Source organism: Polypterus senegalus, chromosome 13 (genome assembly GCF_016835505.1).
Source record: "Polypterus senegalus isolate Bchr_013 chromosome 13, ASM1683550v1, whole genome shotgun sequence".
Classification (NCBI taxonomy): Eukaryota; Metazoa; Chordata; class Cladistia; order Polypteriformes; family Polypteridae; genus Polypterus; species Polypterus senegalus.
This window is the reverse complement of record NC_053166.1, coordinates 135,458,553-135,478,513: the sequence shown is the minus strand read 5'-3', so window position 1 is coordinate 135,478,513 and position 19,961 is coordinate 135,458,553. Positions and strand designations below refer to the sequence as shown.

General features: G+C 43.2%; 1 protein-coding gene across 4 annotated transcripts in view; it reads right to left on the bottom strand.

The window, feature by feature from the left end:
* Positions 1-19,961, bottom strand: part of sdk1a (sidekick cell adhesion molecule 1a) — a 1,556,037-nt gene that overhangs the window by 36,569 nt on the left and 1,499,507 nt on the right. For all 4 annotated transcript variants that reach the window (XM_039774120.1, XM_039774121.1, XM_039774122.1 and 1 more), the window contains 2 exons: positions 12,107-12,222; positions 10,523-10,709 (listed from right to left, as the gene is read on the bottom strand). In XM_039774120.1, coding sequence (XP_039630054.1) covers positions 10,523-10,709; positions 12,107-12,222 — 303 coding nt within the window. The remainder of the gene's footprint in view (positions 1-10,522; positions 10,710-12,106; positions 12,223-19,961) is intronic.

The window sequence follows — 19,961 nt, the reverse complement described above, 5'->3', positions numbered from 1 at the left end:
CTGGACAGGGCACCAGTCCATCACAGGGCAAACACACAAATAGGCCAGTTTAGTATCACCAATCCACCCAATAAAGTATCTATCTATCTATCTATCTATCTATCTATCTATCTATCTATCTATCTAACCGGCATGTTTTTGGACTGTGGGGGAAAACTGAAGCACTTGGAGGAATCTCACGATGACATGAGGACCCGGGATACAAAATCAAGTCTACTGCCGAGGTGGCAGTGCTACCAAAATAAAAAAAAAAAAAATAGAAAAACTATGATGCAAAACCAAAAATGTTTTAATTCTGTTTAGTCGTCCTTATGGTTCGGAGCACAAAATCATCATTTTATCTCCTTCCTAGATAAATCTGCACTGCTGAATTGATTTATAGCCACAGCTGAAGGCATTAGCAGAAGAGCCTGACCCTTCTCATTTTTCTAAATTTAAGAATTGCACGACTGAAGTTTCTATAATGCCGGGACTGCTCGAGCCAGCTCCTGACAATCTTCCTCGAGTACAATAAATCCCGCTGAAGACGGTCAGATGCACTGATACGTAACTCCTGAGGTCTAGGGATATGGCTGATACGGAATTTATCTACCAACACATTAAGCTCTTCCTAATCAGTCTACACAGACCCCATGATGCAAACTCTGCAGTACTGACCCTCAGAGAAGTTAAATTAAAACGTTGATGAAATGATTTACTAATTACATTTAATAACGTTGATTTATTTCAATTAAATGACTTCAGAATTGTCATCATAGTAATCCCCAAGCATTTGTGTACACCACCAATTTATTTCTGCACACTCTACTTGCCTACTGCAACCTATTTTACTTAAGTATCATATAAGCAACATCCATATAGCAAGAGACCAAAGCAATGAATTTAGCAGGCAACTGGCGTGTAGCCTCACTGGTTCAATGGTTCTCGTGAGATATGAGAGGCAAGATAAGCACACATGGGCTCTCATGTTGCTGCTGTCTCGGTCTTCTCCATTTTCAAAATGCCTCTTGTCACAGATTACAGTAGCAATTTTTCGTCTTCATGGCCATCAAAACGTTTAAATGTTTTTTACAATGGCCATAGCAGACTGAATCAAGGGCTTCCTGAAATATACGCCTTTTGGTTGGCAATGGATTACTGTATTTCAATTATTTTTTATTTTTATTTAATGCTATCATTCCAAGGTATATATTATTGCATATATTTTCACATCTCGAGTTTTCTAAAAGCTTTTCAAGCACATTAAAATAAGGAGTGATATACAGCAATTTGTTCTCCTACATCTTTATTACATTCCCATCATTTCTGTAAGATCTGCTGGATTTAACTTGCTCGTTAGCTCATTTAGTACCCTGTGATGAACTGGCATCACATTCAGGGTTGGCTCCTGCTTAGCCCCCTGAAATAGCTGGGACAGATTTGAGTCACTCATTATGACCTTGAATTGGATTAAACCGATATGAGAATACATCGATTTGGAACTGCTATGTTTGGACCAATGGCCTCTCTGTAACATAGGACGTAGCCTCACACCAAGTTCAAGTACCCACATCAATCAGCAACACCGAAGTCTAAAATGGGACCAACTTATACAAGAAAGCACAAGAAAAACATAACTAAGGTCATACACCTTGATTCTGATGATGTGTTCACATTTCATTACTGCCAGGAATGGTGTCAGGCCTGAAAAGGAAAATAATATCCAGCATATAGGTAGATAGTATATTGTTAATACTAATGTCCAGCTGTATAAATGTTTAAACAAGCAGCAAGGTTAACGTCTAGCAAAACTGAATTGCACGGTAGCTGGTTAAGCCAGTAGTTGCTTTGGCACATTAATGACTCTGCTAGATCTGGCCATCTGTGACTGGGAGGGCGAGAGCTGACCAGAGTAGGACGTGTCAGAGCCATTATTTGAATCTGTATGAGCTTATGAGCTCACCTGTGCTGGAAGGCTGTCAAAGTATTGTATAGTTTGCCATCCCCAGTGATCTTTGGTTGTGTAATCTAATTTCCTCAGGTGACGAGACTAGCAACTGGAGTTGTCAAGATTGGTACCCCTTCCTAACAGATGTCATGTAGTGTGACACTGGTGTAACAGACAGTAACGCCAGTTTATGGGCTTGAATAAGTGTATATTCCCGCCAGACCAGTGGTTAGCGCTGTTGTGTAACTCTTTCTCCTCTTTACCTGCAGACTTGCTGATGAAACCTTCAACCTAAAGCCACTTCCGGTACACAGAAGACAGACAACACCATTTCCTCTTCTGTTCCTCTAGATCCTACCTCTTTCTGATGTCATTTCCAGTTCCCAGAATACCATTCTCTCATTACAGTGATCCCTCACTATATCGCACTTCGAAATTCGCGGCTTCACTCCATCGCGGATTTTAAATGTAAGCATATCTAAATATATATCACGGATTTTTCGCTGGTTCACAGATTTCTGCGGACAATGGGTCTTTTAATTTATGGTACATGCTTCCTCAGTTTGTTTGCCCAGTTGATTTCATACAAGGGACGATATTGGCGGATGGCTGAGAAGCTATCCAATCAGAGCACGTATTACGTATCAAATAAAACTCCTTAATGATATGCTTCCCGCGCGGTGCTTTCATGTCTAGAGGGCTCTAATAATTTTAAAAAACGTATTTAGAAGGTCGTAAACAGGTTTTCTATACTCTAACTGCGAAAATATTCAATTTATAAATAAAGAATCCTACTTCGCAGAAATTCATTTACAGTCATCCCTCGCCACTTCGTGCTTCGACTTTCGTGGCTTCACTCTATCGCGTTTTTTTCTCATACACGCTCCTATGTCACTACGCACCGTAAGAAAGTGTTTGCGATTTCTGAGAACTTTTATCTAAGCCCCACGATGGCTCCTAAACATGCTGCTTTTTCTAAGCCTTCAGACGATGAAACTAAGCGCCAGAGGAAAATGCTTACTATCTAGGAGAAGGTGAAACTCTTGGATATGATCAAAGATGGCAAGAAAATCGTGGAGGTTGCCAGCCGTTACAACTTGAATAAGTCTACTGTTCGCTCCATCCGTAAAGATGAAAAGAACATCCGTGCAATGGTGGCTGTCTCTTTCAACAAGGAAGCAAAGCACGTTGTGACAAGTTGCAATAAGTTCATAGTGAAAACGGGGTCTGTCCTAGCCATTTGAATCAGCGACAGCTGCAAGAAAAACATTCCGTTGGATTTGCTGGTCATCCGGGAGAAGGCGAGGCAGCTCTATCAGCGCTTTACAGCAGACGAACCTCAGCCAGGACCCTCATCTGCAACGTTCATGGATTTCACGGCGAGCAAGGGTTGGCTTGAAAAGTTCCAGAAGAGGTATAATCTGAAGAGTGTTGTTCTCCACGGAGAAGCGGCCTCTGCATGCCAGCCTGCAGCAGAGGACTACCTGAACAACACATTCCAGAAGATCCTTGAGTAGGGTGAGTATCATCCAGAACAGGTGTTCAATATGGACGAAACAGGACTGTTCTGGAAATTAATGCCTTCCCGGACATTCATTTTCAAGGATGAGGCCAAGGTCCGTGGCTTCAAGTTGTATAAGGATTGCGTAACTATCGTCATGTGTGGTAATGCTGAGGGATTTTTGCTCAAGCATGCCCTTATCTACAAGGCTAAGAACCCTATGGCCCTGAAGAATAAAAACAAAAACATGCTGCCAGTGCTTTAGATGCACAACAGCAAGGGCTAGATCACGAAGCAGCTGTCATCGGACTGGTTTCACGAGTGCTTCATCCCACAAGTCAAGCTGTATCTCGCAGAGAAGGGACTCGAGTTTAATGTCCTTCTCCTCATGGACAATGCTGGAGGTCATGCGCAAGGCTTATCCTAAGACTGTGTGTGGACTGAGTTCCTTCCTCCCAACACCACTTCTCTGATCCAGCCCATGGATCAAGGCGTTATTCGCACGTTCAAAGCCCTCTTCACGCGAAACACCCTGTAGCACCTCGTCGAAGGCATGGACCTTGAGGAGAACTTCGTGCTGCAGGAGTACTGGTGACAGTATACCATCGCGACCTGTCTGAAGAACATCCAGGCCGTGTTGAAGGACATAAAGACGGAGACCGTGAAGGCCAGCTGGAAGATGTTGTGGCCTGAAATTGTCCATGACTACAGAGGATTCACCCCAGAGGATATAAGCAACTCGGCAGTGGATAAGGCAGTTAGGCTAGCCTGGATGCTGAGAGGAGAAGGTTTCGCGGATATGACCCATGATGACGTTAATGAGCTGCTGGAGACACATTCGGATACCTTAACTGACAAGGATCTGATGGAGATGACTAAGTCTGAGTCTGTGAGTGAGGAGTAGGAGGAAGAGCAGCCAGAGTTTCCTGGGGGTCAGGAGGAGGAAGTTGGCCTTACACTTGAGCGTCTCTCACAAGTCGTGAGAACTATTAAGGTAGTACAGGATATGATTGGTGAATGGGACCCACAAATGATGCGTGCATTGCAATTTCGGAATGCACTTGATGGAGCGATACAACCCTACAAAAGCCTCCTCATGCATTTGAAAAGACAATGCCAGCAACTGCCTATCACGATGTTCTTTAGTCACGCGCCCAGACACCCACTGCCTACTCCTAGTACTCCTTCAGCGGAAGAAGGCGACGATGCACCTGCTGAAGATACTGCACCACCTGAAGACTCTCCTACTGAGGTCATGCCTTCAGAGGAGCAGTAACCTTGCTCTTCTTTGCTGTGCAGCACATCTCTTCATCTTCATCGCTTCATCATCGAACAAGTTGCACTATTTTCATAGGTTAGTGGTTGTGTGTAAGAACTGTGTGTGTGTGTAATTAAATGTACACACAATAATAATAATATGATATTTGTAACGTCTAATATGTCTTATTTTCTCTTATTTTTTCTAATATATTGGGTAATATGAGTGTAATGGCAACTAAAGGGTGTTATTTCATGTCTAGAGGGCTCACATAATGATAAAAAACATATTTAGAAGGTCATAAACAGGTTTTCTATGCTCTAACTGTGAAAATATTCGATTTATAAATAAAGAATCCTACTTTGTGGAAATTCATTTATCGCGGTACAGTCTGGAACCAATTAACCGCGATAAACGACGGTCGACTATATTGCAGCAGAGTCTGGAACGGATTAACCGTGATAAATGAGGGTTTACTGTACATCACTTCCTGTCTACTGAAAATATACGGCAGCCATTTTTGTTTTTTCCTCAGTTCTGTTTTGAGCTCATCAACCTTAACCAATCTTATTTAAAGTATACGGGGTGGATCCCCTAACTTTTCACTTTGTTTTGTGTATTCTTTAACAACAGTATGAACGTCAAGGCATAACCATCCCTAGTCGAGTTACTCATTCGATATTTCTGATGTGGCGTTCAAGAACAAACCTTCAGAATCATGCAGACTTTCAATGTTTGAAAAGATTAAGGAAGTGCAGGCTCTTTTTTTACATTACACCCTAGCCAAAAATGAATGTGCCAGCCAACAGCGAACAGAGCCTGATCAGAGACAAATAAAACAGAGAGCCACCTGGTAGTAACCATATGGACACAAGATGAACTGCTGCTTAGTCTGTCATTGTATTTTTGTCACACTCATTTTACTTTATTGTTTTGGACACATTATCTACTAGCTTCATGTGGTCTTCGGGACAAAAAACAACCTGAAGACCCCCTAGCTGTTTTACTATATTCGTGAACTTGGAGAGGCATCAGCTCACTCTTAAGAATTATCTGTGCAGATGACGTGGACCCACATGTGCTTGCTGCCCCTCCGGCTTTTTTAAGAAGACTCTGGCGATACCATGTCTTAGCTGTATCACTGCCATATTAATCTTATTAATCTTTGTCTGAAAACTTCAAGCCTTGCCCTCTGTTGCTGAGGTGTTTTACTTGTGCGTCGTTCAGCTGCTGTGTTTGCTTCATTTCCACGTTGTGTTTCTTCATCTGTGTCATTAGCATGACTTTGTTGTTGCATTGCTCTGGCGTTTGCTGCACACACACGTCTTTCGTAGTGAGAAGTGAGGTGCATGCATGCGCCATCTAATGGCTGTGGTTGAGTGTGACCAGAGCGGACTGCTCCATATAAAAAGTCTGAAAACTTCAAGCCTTGCCCTCTGTTGCTGAGGTGTTTTACTTGTGTGTCGTTCAGCTGCTGTGTTTGCTTCATTTCAACGTTGTGTTTCTTCAGCTGTGTCATTGGTATGACGTCGTTGTTGCATTGCTGTGGCGTTTGATGCACACACACATCTTTCGTAGTGAGAAGTGAGGTGCATGCATGCGCCATCTAGTGGCTGCGGTTGAGTGTGACCAGCGTGGACTGCTCCATACAAACACAAGTTTTCTGTTTATATAAGTCTAATAGTACATAAATAAATTTCTAACTTTTTCTTCTGCCTGTTCTAGTTGCCTGGGGTTATAGAATGTAAAAGAAAAGTAGACACATTGATCTACAAAGCAGCCACTCCTGACAGAGTGGTAAGAGTATGAGATTTGGGGCATTCTGTTAAGGTCTGCGTAATAAAAAATATTAAAGGTAATAAGGTCACCCTAGGACCCTGCCACAACAAAACAAGGGGTATATATTTTAACCAAGAATGAATGAGTATAGGAAATTTGTTTACAATGTTTTTCTTTGAACCATAAATTGCTTTATAATACTGTCCTTAACAAATAGGTAATATATTAATTGCAGATTAACTGAAAGGGGTAACAGTTTAGAGTAGAGACTTCAAGGGCTTGCTGTAGTCACTTATTAATATGTTACACAAACAAAGCCTTTGAGAAGATCTCGTTACACCGCACTAAGCGGCTAAGTGATGTGCTTTAGGCAGCCCCTATTGTAATTTCACTGGTGCTTTAAGAACAAACACAGAGTTTGTTAAGGTTATTATATGTAGTAGCAAATAACAGATACAGAACACTGGTAGACCGAATTCGACAGCAGTGGTGTCAAATTCTGGGCCAGCATTTGGACCTTTTTAAATCAGCTCTCTTCATCAATATTTAAAATGTGTTACAATACAGCCCATGATGATCATTAGTTTTCTCTAAGATCCCCTTTGATATACTGTACAGATTGCAACTACATATATATAATTTAGCTGGATTTACACCTAGCTTCCAAATGAGTTACCTGTGTCTGTCCGCTCATGTTTGTCTGCACAGCACCATGCAATGCAGCTGCCATCCTGTAGTTAGAATGAGAACTGGCTGCTGATGATAACCCAAAAAGAAAAAGTGAAAAGAAGGTGACATTCCACGCTGTTATAAAGACCTTTAGTTATGAACATGGTGTGATGGGTTCATGAAGAAGGGGGCAGCCCGACACATACCACTGCTGCCAGTCCACTCTTCCGTTCCACGACTTACATGACTGCTGCTACCGACCTACGCAATCCATCTGTCTTGTGTATTGTGCAAAATGTGACTGCTCCCCATTTCCGACCAGCTCTGAATGTGTTCTGAGACCTTCCCCAGAGCATCTGCACCAGGTTTTCTAATGTGCTCCAATGGTGCGCATGTTAATGCCAAAGTAAGCGAATGTACTTTGCTTTAGCTACAAGTTCTTGCTAGTGACTGGGCTGCCACTCTCACTCAACTTTATATGCTGATGTCATTTTTTTTCACTCAGTGCTGATTTCGGTCCCCATGGCTGCTAGTAACTTTCCGAGCCAAAAATGAAAAGCTGATAAAGAGGGAAGACAGTTTCAAGAGAGACATGAGGCAGAATTTATGATTTTGACAAGCAGAAAAGTTCCTGTGTGTCTTGTTTATAAAGAAAATGTGGCAGTAGTTGTTTGTTGATATATTTCAGCCTGCATCGCATATATAAAGTATTATTTTTAGACCTCAATAAAATTGAGTTTGACATCTCTGAATTAAAGCTACTGCTTCCTAAGTCTTATTAAGACCACAATAAGTCTTTCTTAAGGTCTTGTGACGCAGTAGTTACTGAATAAGAAAGACATTAATGGCAGCCCCAGTTCCAAAAGTGTCACTCTGTATTTCGGTGTACTCATTATGTCATTTGTGTCCACCTGAGAACCTGTCACAGCGCTCTGCTCTTGCATTCAGTGACAAGTGCAATACCAAAAAAAATAAAAATAAAAATTGATCTGGTGCTTTGCACATCTTATAAAGATCAAACTGGTGTTCTAACCAAATAATCGATAAACCTTGGCTATCACGTCCTTTCATGTCATGCCATTTTCAATCCCACTTTATCCAGACCAGGGTCACAGGGGGCCTGAGCCTATCCCAGCTAACCCAGGGTGATAGGCAGGAGCAAACCCTGGTCAGGGTGCTGGTCCATCACAGGACGATCACACACACACAACACACACACACTTGGGACAATTTAACATCAACAGTTCATCTAGCCTGCGTGTCTTTAGAGAGTGGGAGGAAACCCACACCGACACCGTGAGGAACCATCCTGGATCACGTGGGGGCCGCCTTCCTGGTTGCTCTGGGGGTCACGGGTACAGGGCATGGAAGCTCCACCCTGTAGGGGCCCGTGGTCACCGCCAGGAGGCGCCCCAATGCCTTGGGGACCTGTTACCCCAGCACTTCCGCCACACCAGGAAGTGCTGGGGGGAAGATTTAGGACGGCACCCGGAGAGCTGCCGGGAGGACAGCCAGCACTTCCGCCACGCTGGGGCGTGGCCAAGGGAGGAATGCAGGGAACACCTGGGGCTCATCCGGGAACTGGATAAAAGGGGCCGTCTCCCTTCATTCGAGGCTAGTGTCGGGTGGAAGAAGGACAAGGTAAGAAAGGAGAGTGGAGGCGGCCCGAGAAGAAGGCATTTGTGGCCAGGACTGTGATTGTTGGGGTTTGTGCACTTTATTCTGGGTCTGAGTGACCAAAATAATTGTAAATAGTGTATATAATAAACGTGTGGTGGTGAAAAACGACATGTCCGCCTGTCTGTGTCCGGGTTGGCTCCACCAGTCCAAAAGGTGGAAATCACACGGTGCCAAATCTGGCAAATAAGGAGGATGTGGCAGTACCTCAAACTTCAGTTTCTTCAGACAAGCCTTGGTGTTCTTAGCAGTGTGTGTGTGTCATTGTCTTGCAGCAATAGGACTCCTTGAGACAGCAAGTCACCCCAGCTTGGATCGAAAAGCAGGCTTCACATTGGTCTCCAGCAAATCACAGTAACTTGCACTGGTGACTGTAGTACCCCTCGGTATGTAGTGTGCACGAGTGGTGGTGAGGACAAGACAAAACCTTTTATTCTCCAGGCACTTCCAGGCAGAGGGCACAAGTGCATTGAGAGACTACATTGAGAAATGACATTATCAGTTTTGTTAAGGTTCATTCCATTTTCTAACTTTAGCTTGGCTCCCCCTTGTATTTGTGTGCACTTTGTTGTAAATAAAGGAAAGATTTGTTGGTGACAGAAGACTAGCATAAGCAATTTCATTTTTGGTTTTATGCTTTGGATTTGACGTTTTCCCAGCTTACTGATTTCTAGTTAACGTTTCTTTTTTTGTATTTAGTCTGTGATGATTTACCTGCTCCATGTTACTACCATTTGCTTGCTTTGTTTCTTACACAGATGTAGCACTTAAAAATATCTGACACTAACTCAATTTCTTTCTGCACTCATCTCTTTGCCTTTGACTGTAACAGATGTGACACAGAGAAAAGGAACACTGATACAAGCGAGGGACTGATAGCCAAGCGGGCTTTCCTACTCATGACCTGAGACTTGTGCAAATTCTTGCAGGAGACAAAGTTAGGAGTTGGCATTTCTTTACAGTTCAGTGCCAAATGTAAATGAAACAGTACATCACAATAGGGACGGCACAGTGGTGCAGTGGCAGTGCTGCTGCCTCGCAGTAAGGAGACCTGGGTTTGCATGTTCTCCCCGTGTCTGTGTGGGTTTCCTCCTGGTGCTCTGGTTTCCTCCCACAGTCCAAAGGCATGCAGGTTAGGTGCATTGGTTATTCTAAATTGTGCTTGGTGTGTGTGTGCCCTGCAGTGGGCTGACGCCCTGCCTGGGGATTTGTTCCTGCCTTGTGCCCTGTGCTGGCTGGGATTGGCTCCAGCAGACCCCTGTGAGCCAGTGTGAGGATATAGCGGGTTGGATAATGACTGACTGACATCACAATAAGTTCATTTCTTCACCGAGCCACACGGTCAGAGCCTGCACTGACGCCACATACTGTATGTTAGGGTCGCAATCATTTGAAGGCACCTTAAGGCCAGTCATTTGTGTCTTGACCCCGACACTGTCATTTAAACTCATCCAAATCTCACAGTGGTCACCTGAAATGACGCATGTCAAGTTTATCTGTGTGGCCTTTGATGTGTTAGGATTTAAGGTAATGGGGACACGAGGGCCCATTTGATTCTTTTTTATCTCTCTCTCTCCCTCTCTTTCCCACTCTTTCTCCTTCCATTGTTCAGGCAGGTGGCCACTCTCAAAGTGAAGTGCCTCTTGGTCTCAGAAACTGTTATCATCTCTCCCCATCACGGGATGTCTAAGCCGAGTTTATTTCTGCCTACCTGCCTGGTGAGTCCTGCATGTCCTGGGTTCACTGAAAGGTCCGTCTCCTGCTGCGTTAAACGCTGTGATCTTTACAGAGTAGGAGGTGTAGCTGGTCAGGTTTTTGAGCCTCACACTTGTTTCAGGAAGAAATAAGATCTTCAACTTCTCCGTTTCATTTTGAACGTCAGTTTCCCAGTAATAGACCTGCCAACAAAGATAAACTGGGATTGATGAATTCGCATACTCCATTACATGCAGCCACCCATGATTTGTCTTCACAATGGGCCCAGAAATTCCCAGGCTGAATTTACCAAATATGTAAAATGTGGCATGTAAAAATCAACAAAATTGCCATTTAAGAGAACAAGAGGAAAAAACAAACAATCTTTTATCAAAACATATATCCTTTTAGTTTCATTGACAAAATCAAACTTCAATCAAGAAATAGACAAAAAAATCTTTAAAAAGTACAAACAACTGAGTAATGTGCATTTCATGAAGCTGAACAAAGTGCATTAATAGGAGACTGGTGCTTCACTGACATTCTGAAGGCCCCTAATCATTACTATGAAGACAAGAGCACCCCAAGAATGGCAGAGAGCAGATGACAGAAAGATCAGCTCTTCATGCCAGTGTGGAAGGTTAGACAAGCCTAGGGGGTCAAAGACCCTCTCATGCTTGTTTCCCCTGAAGTAGAATTGGTAAAGGCACCCGAGCGAGAAACTGAAAATGGCATTCTGGGACAAAACTGGTAATACAGTACTTCCCTGGGATGTTAGAACCAAGGAACTAGTGGTGCCTGACCTTTTTAAAATAAGACAGAGAGAGAGAAAGAAGACAAGCAACTGAGGACCACCAGAGGACTGAAGAACCCACTAAACCAACCACAGCTCCAAAAAGGAATGTTCTGATCTTTAAAAAGAGAGGCCAATATGGTGGCCAATAAGGCTATTGAGGCCTAGTGAAGGTTCAAGGTCCAGAGACACCAGGAGTCTCTCAGATACGACTCAAGCCTAGTGCCCTTAAAGCAAAAGAAATGATTCTCCTGGTCCTGGAAGTGACATTAATGGGGGGTTTTTTGGGGTTGTCATTTAAAGGCATAGTTGCATTCAGAGCTGAAACAAGTCTTTGGATGTGGGATAAACGGCGGCATGAGTGAAATAAAGAGACATTGGAGGTGAGAAAGTGAGTGGTTTGCTCTGTTGTTTGGAAGATGGAACTTACCACAAGTAAATATAAACCTATCAATTAGCTAAAAAAGTCAAATGCAAACCAAATACAAATGCTTGACTACAGGCTTGATGGTACAAAAACATAACATAATATGACATAACATAACATTCTCAAACCTGCTTAATCCAATTTAGGAACATGTAGTGGCACTGGGTGCAAGGTAGAAGTCAGCCCTGAAGAGGGCGCCAGTCTACTGCAGGACCCACTCACGCACACACCCATAGGCACACTCACACTCGCATGGGCCCAATTAGCAATCTCCACAGACACAAGGAGAGCGGACAAACTCCACACAGATGCTGGATCTGTGAGGTGGCAGCAGTGAGGATGAAAACAAAAACTCAAGGTGCAAGTCCTGATGGTCTCACCTTGTATCCCTGAATGTTCCCATTCTGGGTCTCCACAGGTGGCGGCTCCCAAGACACTTCAAGCTGGTTAGCAGTTAGAGGGTTCAGCTGGATGTTCTGTGGGGCCATTGATGGTGCTAAAATATATAAAAATAAAGAAATACATACAATTGATGAACTCAATAGAGGTATGAAATGCACTATTAAAGTATTTACTGAAAGAAATAAACAACGTCATAGGAGGCAGAAGATCAGCTACCATGAACCAAGCAGCTAGACAGCTTGGAAAACATTACTACTATTTTTTTTTATTTGGTCAAACAATGGACTCCATATGGAACATCATCCACAAAAAAAAGACTATTATCGGATATTTTTCTGATGCCGTTTTATTAGGGTGACATATAAGAAGTAGTAGTAGTATGTGTTGTAGTACTTTAGGACAGAGCTTGTAAAGATTTACCCAAGAAGACTTGAAACTGCAATTGCTGTCAAAAGGGCCTCTACAATGTACTGAATTAATGGGCTGAATACTTATATGAATGTGAAATTTCAGTTTTTGATTTTTAATAAGTCTGCTCATCTTTCTCACAACATGATTTTATTTTGTCATTATGGGTGATTGAGTGTAGATTGATGGGCAAAAATTGAAAATCTGTCCATTTCAAATTGAACGTATAACACAATAATGTGTGCAGAAAGTGAAGGGTCTGAGTACTTTCTGAATTCATTGTATGTTTGCACAAATTCCCAGATTTACCTCATGAGTGATCAAATGTGTTCAACTGAAGTCAGCTCCACTAAGGGCCTGGGCAATAGCGGGAGGACGTGCCCCCTTTGAGACTGGAATGTGTTCATAGATGTATATGAAGCACATTTAAGGGCATTCAGATAAGTGTGCTATACTGACAACTGATAGAAAAGCTGGGGGGCTGTCCGCCTAGGAAATCAGAGAGCATTCATATTTACAAATAAAAATGAAATGCTTGGTGGGGAGTTATCCCCTTGTTCCCTTGAAGTTTTGAGCTCATCCATATACATATGCTAAGCGTGACACACTACACTGACAACTGATGGAAAGAGTGGCACGACTTAGATGAGGTCTTGGAGCCCCCCAAGTCATGGCGTCCTCACTCAACCATAGCCTAGAGCTGGCCCCAGGCTCCACTGCAGCTACAGAGTTGGACCACACATGTGAAGAGCTTCTGGATGTTGTTTAAATATGACAGAATGAAGTAAAGCATGAAGGATGTCAGGTATGTGAGCCTCAGCTCTGATCAAGAAGTACCACTGTGATTCACAACGAATGATGTTATACAAATTCAGTTCAGTTAAGTATATTGTTGTATATCGTGCATCACTGAGTGCACTGAACTGTAACAAGTTCAGTGGTAAATGAAAATCTAAAATGTACTAATTATATAATGAATACACATAAAAGTGTTTAAACACGGAGGAAAAAAAAGCATTTGCAAATTGAATAAAATACATTAAATGGAACCCAACTGTCTAACTATGGCCAACTGAAAACACAGAAGAAGAAAACAAGAACTCCAGTCAGCAGCATCCCTGGGGGTCCACGGTCAGTTAGAACAAAGTCAAAAGACAAGGAGGGGATTTCTTGTCTTTATGTGCGTGCCTTGCTTTATTTGACACTTTATTTTCACTCTGGTTCCATAAAGTGGTGTCTCTGAGGCTAGGGATCTGCGCCGGCAATCGGAAAGTTGCTGGTTTGAATCCTGTAAATGCCAGGAGTGACTCTACTCCGTCGGGCCCTTAACTTGCAATTGCTTCGTCCTGGATTATGACATTAATCTGCACTGAGCCCTGCAAGCAGGTCCTCCAACTTGCAGGGAAAACTTGGGTGTTGGTGTCAGGATTGGCACTCCAGCCACCATAATAAACCTCATAGTGTTCCAGTGTGGTGCTGAGGTGTCACCCACTGCACTCAGGTGCCAATGCAGGTGGTTTGTTATGGGGTGGGTGCGACAACATGCTATCAGCGCATGCCCCCGACCTCTCTTTCTCCATAAAATCATAAATGCATTGTAAACTGCAGGGGGCATAAGAGCACCCTGAACCCCCACAGACAACCTCACAGACACACTCCCAAGTTCAAACACAAAGTACCTTTAAACAGCCTTCTTCCTTGTCAGCACAGCCCAGCACATCACAAAAAAGCAAACCCTTTCTGTTCTCTTCTCTTTTCGCTCCTCGATTCTTCCCAGGCGAATGTAAGTGAACATCGGAAAAAGTCTCCTGACCAGGAAATGGACTGTTATTTATCCTGGTCAGAATGCTCCATCCATGTTGTCTAACCTGGTGCACCTTTTTTCTGCACCCTTCATGAGGTTGGCCTCCCAGCCAGATAAGGGAAAGGAGTCCATTCTGGCTGGGATGGCAGTCTCTCCACTAAAAGTGCTAGGTCTACTAGTCCTTGAACCCGTGTACATATCTGTAAATTGGTCACAAGTGTTGTGTAAAAACTGCTTAGGGCCATATGGAGAATGCTAAAAGTCTGCAGTAACAGGGCTTGGACTGTGCAGTCTTAATCACTGTGCTAATGCATCATCCTTCAGAGATGGACCTGTTGAATGAATCTTCTCCTGGGTCATCTTTAAAGAGTGTATGATGTGAACTCTGGCCCCGGCACAGACAGACGGACAACATATTTTCACCCAACACACCGTTTATTAACACAATGTACAATATTTACAGTTCCGATGTCAAAGTGACGTGCACTCACACCCCAGTGCTTCTCGCACTGAATCCCCCAAGTCCAGGGCCCACAGTCTCTGTGCCTTTGCTCTGGCCGCCTCTTGCCCTCTCTCGAGCTCCGTCCTACTGCCTCCCGACTTCCACCAATGACTGGAGGGAGGCGGCCCCTTTTATGGGAACCCGGATGGGCTCCAGCTGCTTCCTGGCACTTAGCGTTGGCCACACCCCTGTGTGGCGGAAGTGCCGGCTGCGCACCCGGGAGCCGTCCGTGTCTCCCCGGTCGTCTTCCCCCCGGCACTTCCTGGTGTGGCGGAAGTGCCGGGCTCCCGGGATAAATAGGCACTGGGCGCCGCCTGGCGGTGGCCACGGGTCCCTACAGGGCTGGGCTTCCAAGCCCCTTACCCGAGGCCCCCAACATAACCAGGACGGACGCCCCCTCGCGGTCTGGAGGAGGCACAAGCCCTTCTCTCGTCCTCCTGGGCGTCCTGGCCGGGGACCACAACGGTAACAAGCGAAGCATGTGATTTGCATGTCTAACTTGACCAAAGGCAATCAGGGAGAAGTTGTCTAATTAAATTGAGTCAATTAAATACGCAAGTGTCTACCTAATTAAAAAAATGTTTGAAATGAAAAGGAGCAGCCACAGAGCCCATCGTATTACTCCAATGCATAAGAGCTAGGTAGAGAACAAATAAGCACACATAGGAAGATGCAATAAATGCATCCATTTTCCATTTTCTCTGGCCAATTCAGGCTCCAGCAGCAGTCAGTGCCAACCTCGCTAGGCATGCATGTTCAACTCAGGATCAACTGATGCATTCACTTATATTCAGTCACACCAGGCCAATGAGAGTCAACAATTAACTTACCACTGTCCTGTGGGAGGAAATCCAGAGTTACGGAAACAGAAGGGAATGTGTAAATTCAACAGAGACAGTGACCTTTCTTACCCAGCCACTTGGAGTCGTGAGGCGGCAGTGCTGAGCACGGAGCCAACATGCACTGCAAAATCATACATAGACATGCATAGTTACATAATTAAATATCTGACCTGCACGAGTTGTCTTTTTCTTTGCTGAAATGTGGCACACCCATGTAATAAATGAATATAAGTAAGTTAGCTATACACAATGACAGGCCAAGAAAATATGTCACTCATCCATTGACAGACTAATGCTGCACTTTTGCTTTTCTATGACAACAGAGAACTACTGGATCACCAAGTCTGATTCTAGATTCATTCACACACAACCGCTAAAAGGACAATCCTGGTTCTGACTTCACAAGTACTTGCCCAGGTGAGTTGCCGAGCCGCTGTCTATAACTTGAAAACACACAGGCCATGAAGGAAAACATCAGGTGCTTGAACACCACATACGCTGCATTGTCTCTCTGCCCGGGCAAATAAAGCATTCTGTTCCTGAACGTCTGTAGCCTGAAGCCCTCATTTAAATGTGCCAGCCTGGAAACACTTATCTCTTTGCACACCTGCTGCTTTTGGCCCTTGCTTTCTCTCTCTATGCACAGAGTGCCTTTGCCAATCTCACTTTCTGTGCCCTTTGCCCATTGAGCCTCAAGCAAAGTTCATCTCTCAGTGACCAGATCTGGAGCAAGATTCTGCAAAGCACTACAGAGGAGACTAGGAGAGTCACAATTCTGAAAGCAGCAAAGTTGCCCGAGAGGGAATAAGTGATAAACTGCTACGTGAGCCATGGAGTCAATCAGTCACACCATTAAACGCTGTTGATTTATTCCATGAAAACCTTTTGTTTTATAACCTCAAAAACTCCTTCATTAAGGTGCAAAATCAATTGTATAGCAACGTTTCACCTTGGCACCCCATAGCTGATTATGCCATACTAATTTCTACACAATTCTTTAGGTTATTTGCCACTTAAATGTTAATTGGCATACATGTCACTGTACAATCAATGGAAACCTTACTAGGTCTTCTTGCTCATTAATACCAACAGCCTATAACTTTAAACCCCCAATCATGAAGCTGCAATTCAATTCATATATACTGAATGTCTATATACTGTATATCGTAAGTAATCAACATAGACACTTAGATTTTAGCATATTCAGTGTTAATGTTTGCAGTGCACCATCAACTGGAATGTATTTTGCATTGAGTGTAATAATGCATTGCATTTTTCATTCCAACAGGTGGCGCATTGCAAACATTAGCACTGCTTGTAATGAATCCTTTGCCCAATGGTATACATCACGACCTGGGAAATGGAGAGACACTTGTAATTTTATATATATATATAAGTTCTGACATCCATGTGTGTACATAGAGGAGACTATAAGGGCTCTGGTGACAGAAATTCTCTGCCACTCCATGGGTTGGCACTGTACGATAACACTTATTTCTCTCTCTCTACAGACTGTCATCACCTCAAGTGTCTGTCCACCTGGACCTGCCTCTTCCTGTCAAAAATGGTCTTAACCAGAACAACTGGCATCTTTGGCATGTGTATCCAGACACCCATTTGAAAAGATGCAACTTAAAGCTTTACCCACGTGTTATTTTTCTGTTTTTTAGACTTCATTTATATGGGGTTTGCCTATTGGTGCCACAAAACTTCTTGTTGTCTTTGCTTTGTTATTACAATGTACACTCACCTAAAGGATTATTAGGAACACCTGTTCAATTTCTCATTAATGCAATTATCTAATCAACCAATCACATGGCAGTTGCTTCAATGCATTTAGGGGTGTGGTCCTGGTCAAGACAATCTCCTGAACTCCAAACTGAATGTCAGAATGGGAAAGAAAGGTGATTTAAGCAATTTTGAGCGTGGCATGGTTGTTGGTGCCAGATGGGCCGGTCTGAGTATTTCACAATTTGCTCAGTTACTGGGATTTTCACGCACAACCATTTCTAGGGTTTACAAAGAATGGTGTGAAGAGTGGTGTGCGGCAGTCCTGTGGGCGAAAATGCCTTGTTGATTTAGAGGTCAGAGGAGAATGGGCCGACTGATTCAAGCTGATAGAAGAGCAACTTTGACTGAAATAACCACTTGTTACAACCGAGAAATGCAGCAAAGCATTTGTGAAGCCACAACACGCACAACCTTGAGGCGGATGGGCTACAACAGCAGAAGACCCCACTGGGTACCACTCATCTCCACTACAAATAGGAAAAAGAGGCTACAATTTGCACGAGCTCACCAAAATTGGACAGTTGAAGACTGGAAAAATGTTGCCTGGTCTGATGAGTCTCGATTTCTGTTGAGACATTCAAATGGTAGAGTCAGAATTTGGCGTAAACAGAATGAGAACATGGATCCATCATGCCTTGTTACCACTGTGCAGGCTGGTGGTGGTGGTGGTGTAATGGTGTGGGTGGATGTTTTCTTGGTACACTTTAGGCCCCTTAGTGCCAATTGGGCATCGTTTAAATGCCATGGGCTACCTGAACATTGTTTCTGACCATGTCCATCCCTTCATGACCACCATGTACCCATTCTCTGATGGCTACTTCCAGCAGGATAATGCACCATGTCACAAAGTTCAAATCATTTCAAATTGGTTTCTTGAACATGACAATGAGTTCACTGTACTAAAATGGCCCCCACAGTCACCAGATCTCAACCCAATAGAGCATCTTTGGGATGTGGTGGAACGGGAGCTTTGTGCCCTGGATGTGCATCCCACAAATCTCCATCAACTGCAAGATGCTATCCTATCAATATGGGCCAACATTTCTAAAGAATGCTTTCAGCACCTTGTTGAATCAATGCCACGTAGAATTAAGGCAGTTCTGAAGGCGAAAGGGGGTCAAACACCGTATTAGTATGGTGTTCCTAATAATCCTTTAGGTCAGTGTATATATATATATATATATATATATATACAATATACATTGTATATAAACAATATACGTATATACAATGCAAGTACAGTATATATATATATATATATATATATATATATATATATATATATATATATATATATATATATATACTAGCCATTTGCGCCCAACTACATTGAGCGTGTTAAAGTTGTCTGTGAACGGCTCCCTGTTTAAACGCAGCTGCCAGTCGTAAACTGGGCCCTTCGTCGCACAGTATTATGATTTTTTATAAGGGAAACAAAATTACAAAAGAAAACTCTTGGACATTGATTCGATAGGAACGACCTATTCAGTAATCACTGTCCGAATCGTAATTATGTGGTGGTGTAGGAGCATTTCTGCTTCTGTCCGTTCACAGTCCGTCTCGTTTTCACGACGCTGTTGTTTCCTCTCAAAATCACTTCTCAACCTTTCTCCAATCTCGCAGGTTGCTTTGTGGCAATCCAAAGAGTAAGGCAATATACACAGAGCAATGGTTATAAAAGGGGGACACATAGGTATCCAGGCTCTTTAAAGCATAAATAGGGATCACTTCACTGACATGTGAGCAAGCCACAGTACAACTGTGAGACGCGCAGCACTCGCTGGCTACAATGTAACAATAATAATTTCCGGAACGTGCTGTTACGTTGTCATTCATTTTACCCACTGTCTTTCTTTCACTCATATGTTACGTAGGCACGTACCTTTTATCTTCAGCAATCTCATTCTGTAACCAGGCCTCATTCTCTAACCAGTGTAATACTGTTCACCACCCCTTTCGTTATTCCGGCACATTGTTGACATCCGTGAGTAACAACAACGTACTAAACTGGAAGGTGGTCTACGCATGCGTGGAATTCGCGGACAAACAAAGATCAAGATCTAAATGAAGATCTCTTTAGTTAATTTAAAGCACAACAATTTGTTTTGTTTGAATGTCTGCGTTTTGAGGTGTGACTGGCGTACTACAGTCTTCAGTAGTATAAGCCTGGAGGAGATTCTTAATGCAATGCCTATGTTTTAGCTGTCTCTCTACTGCCATCTAGTGCTTCTTCTTCTAATTCATTCACGGACAAACAAAGATCAAGATCCAAATGAAGATTATATATAGAGATATATATACAAGTTCTGACTGAGGAGGAGGTGCAGGACTGAGCTGTATGGAGAAGGTTGATTAGGCACATTGACCTCATTGAGAAATATGAAAAGATGAAGAGGAAGAAGAAGAAGATTGTACAACACCTCCTGTTTCTGTAAGATTGTGGCACATCTCATATGATTATTTTAAACAAATAAGCCATTTTAAAT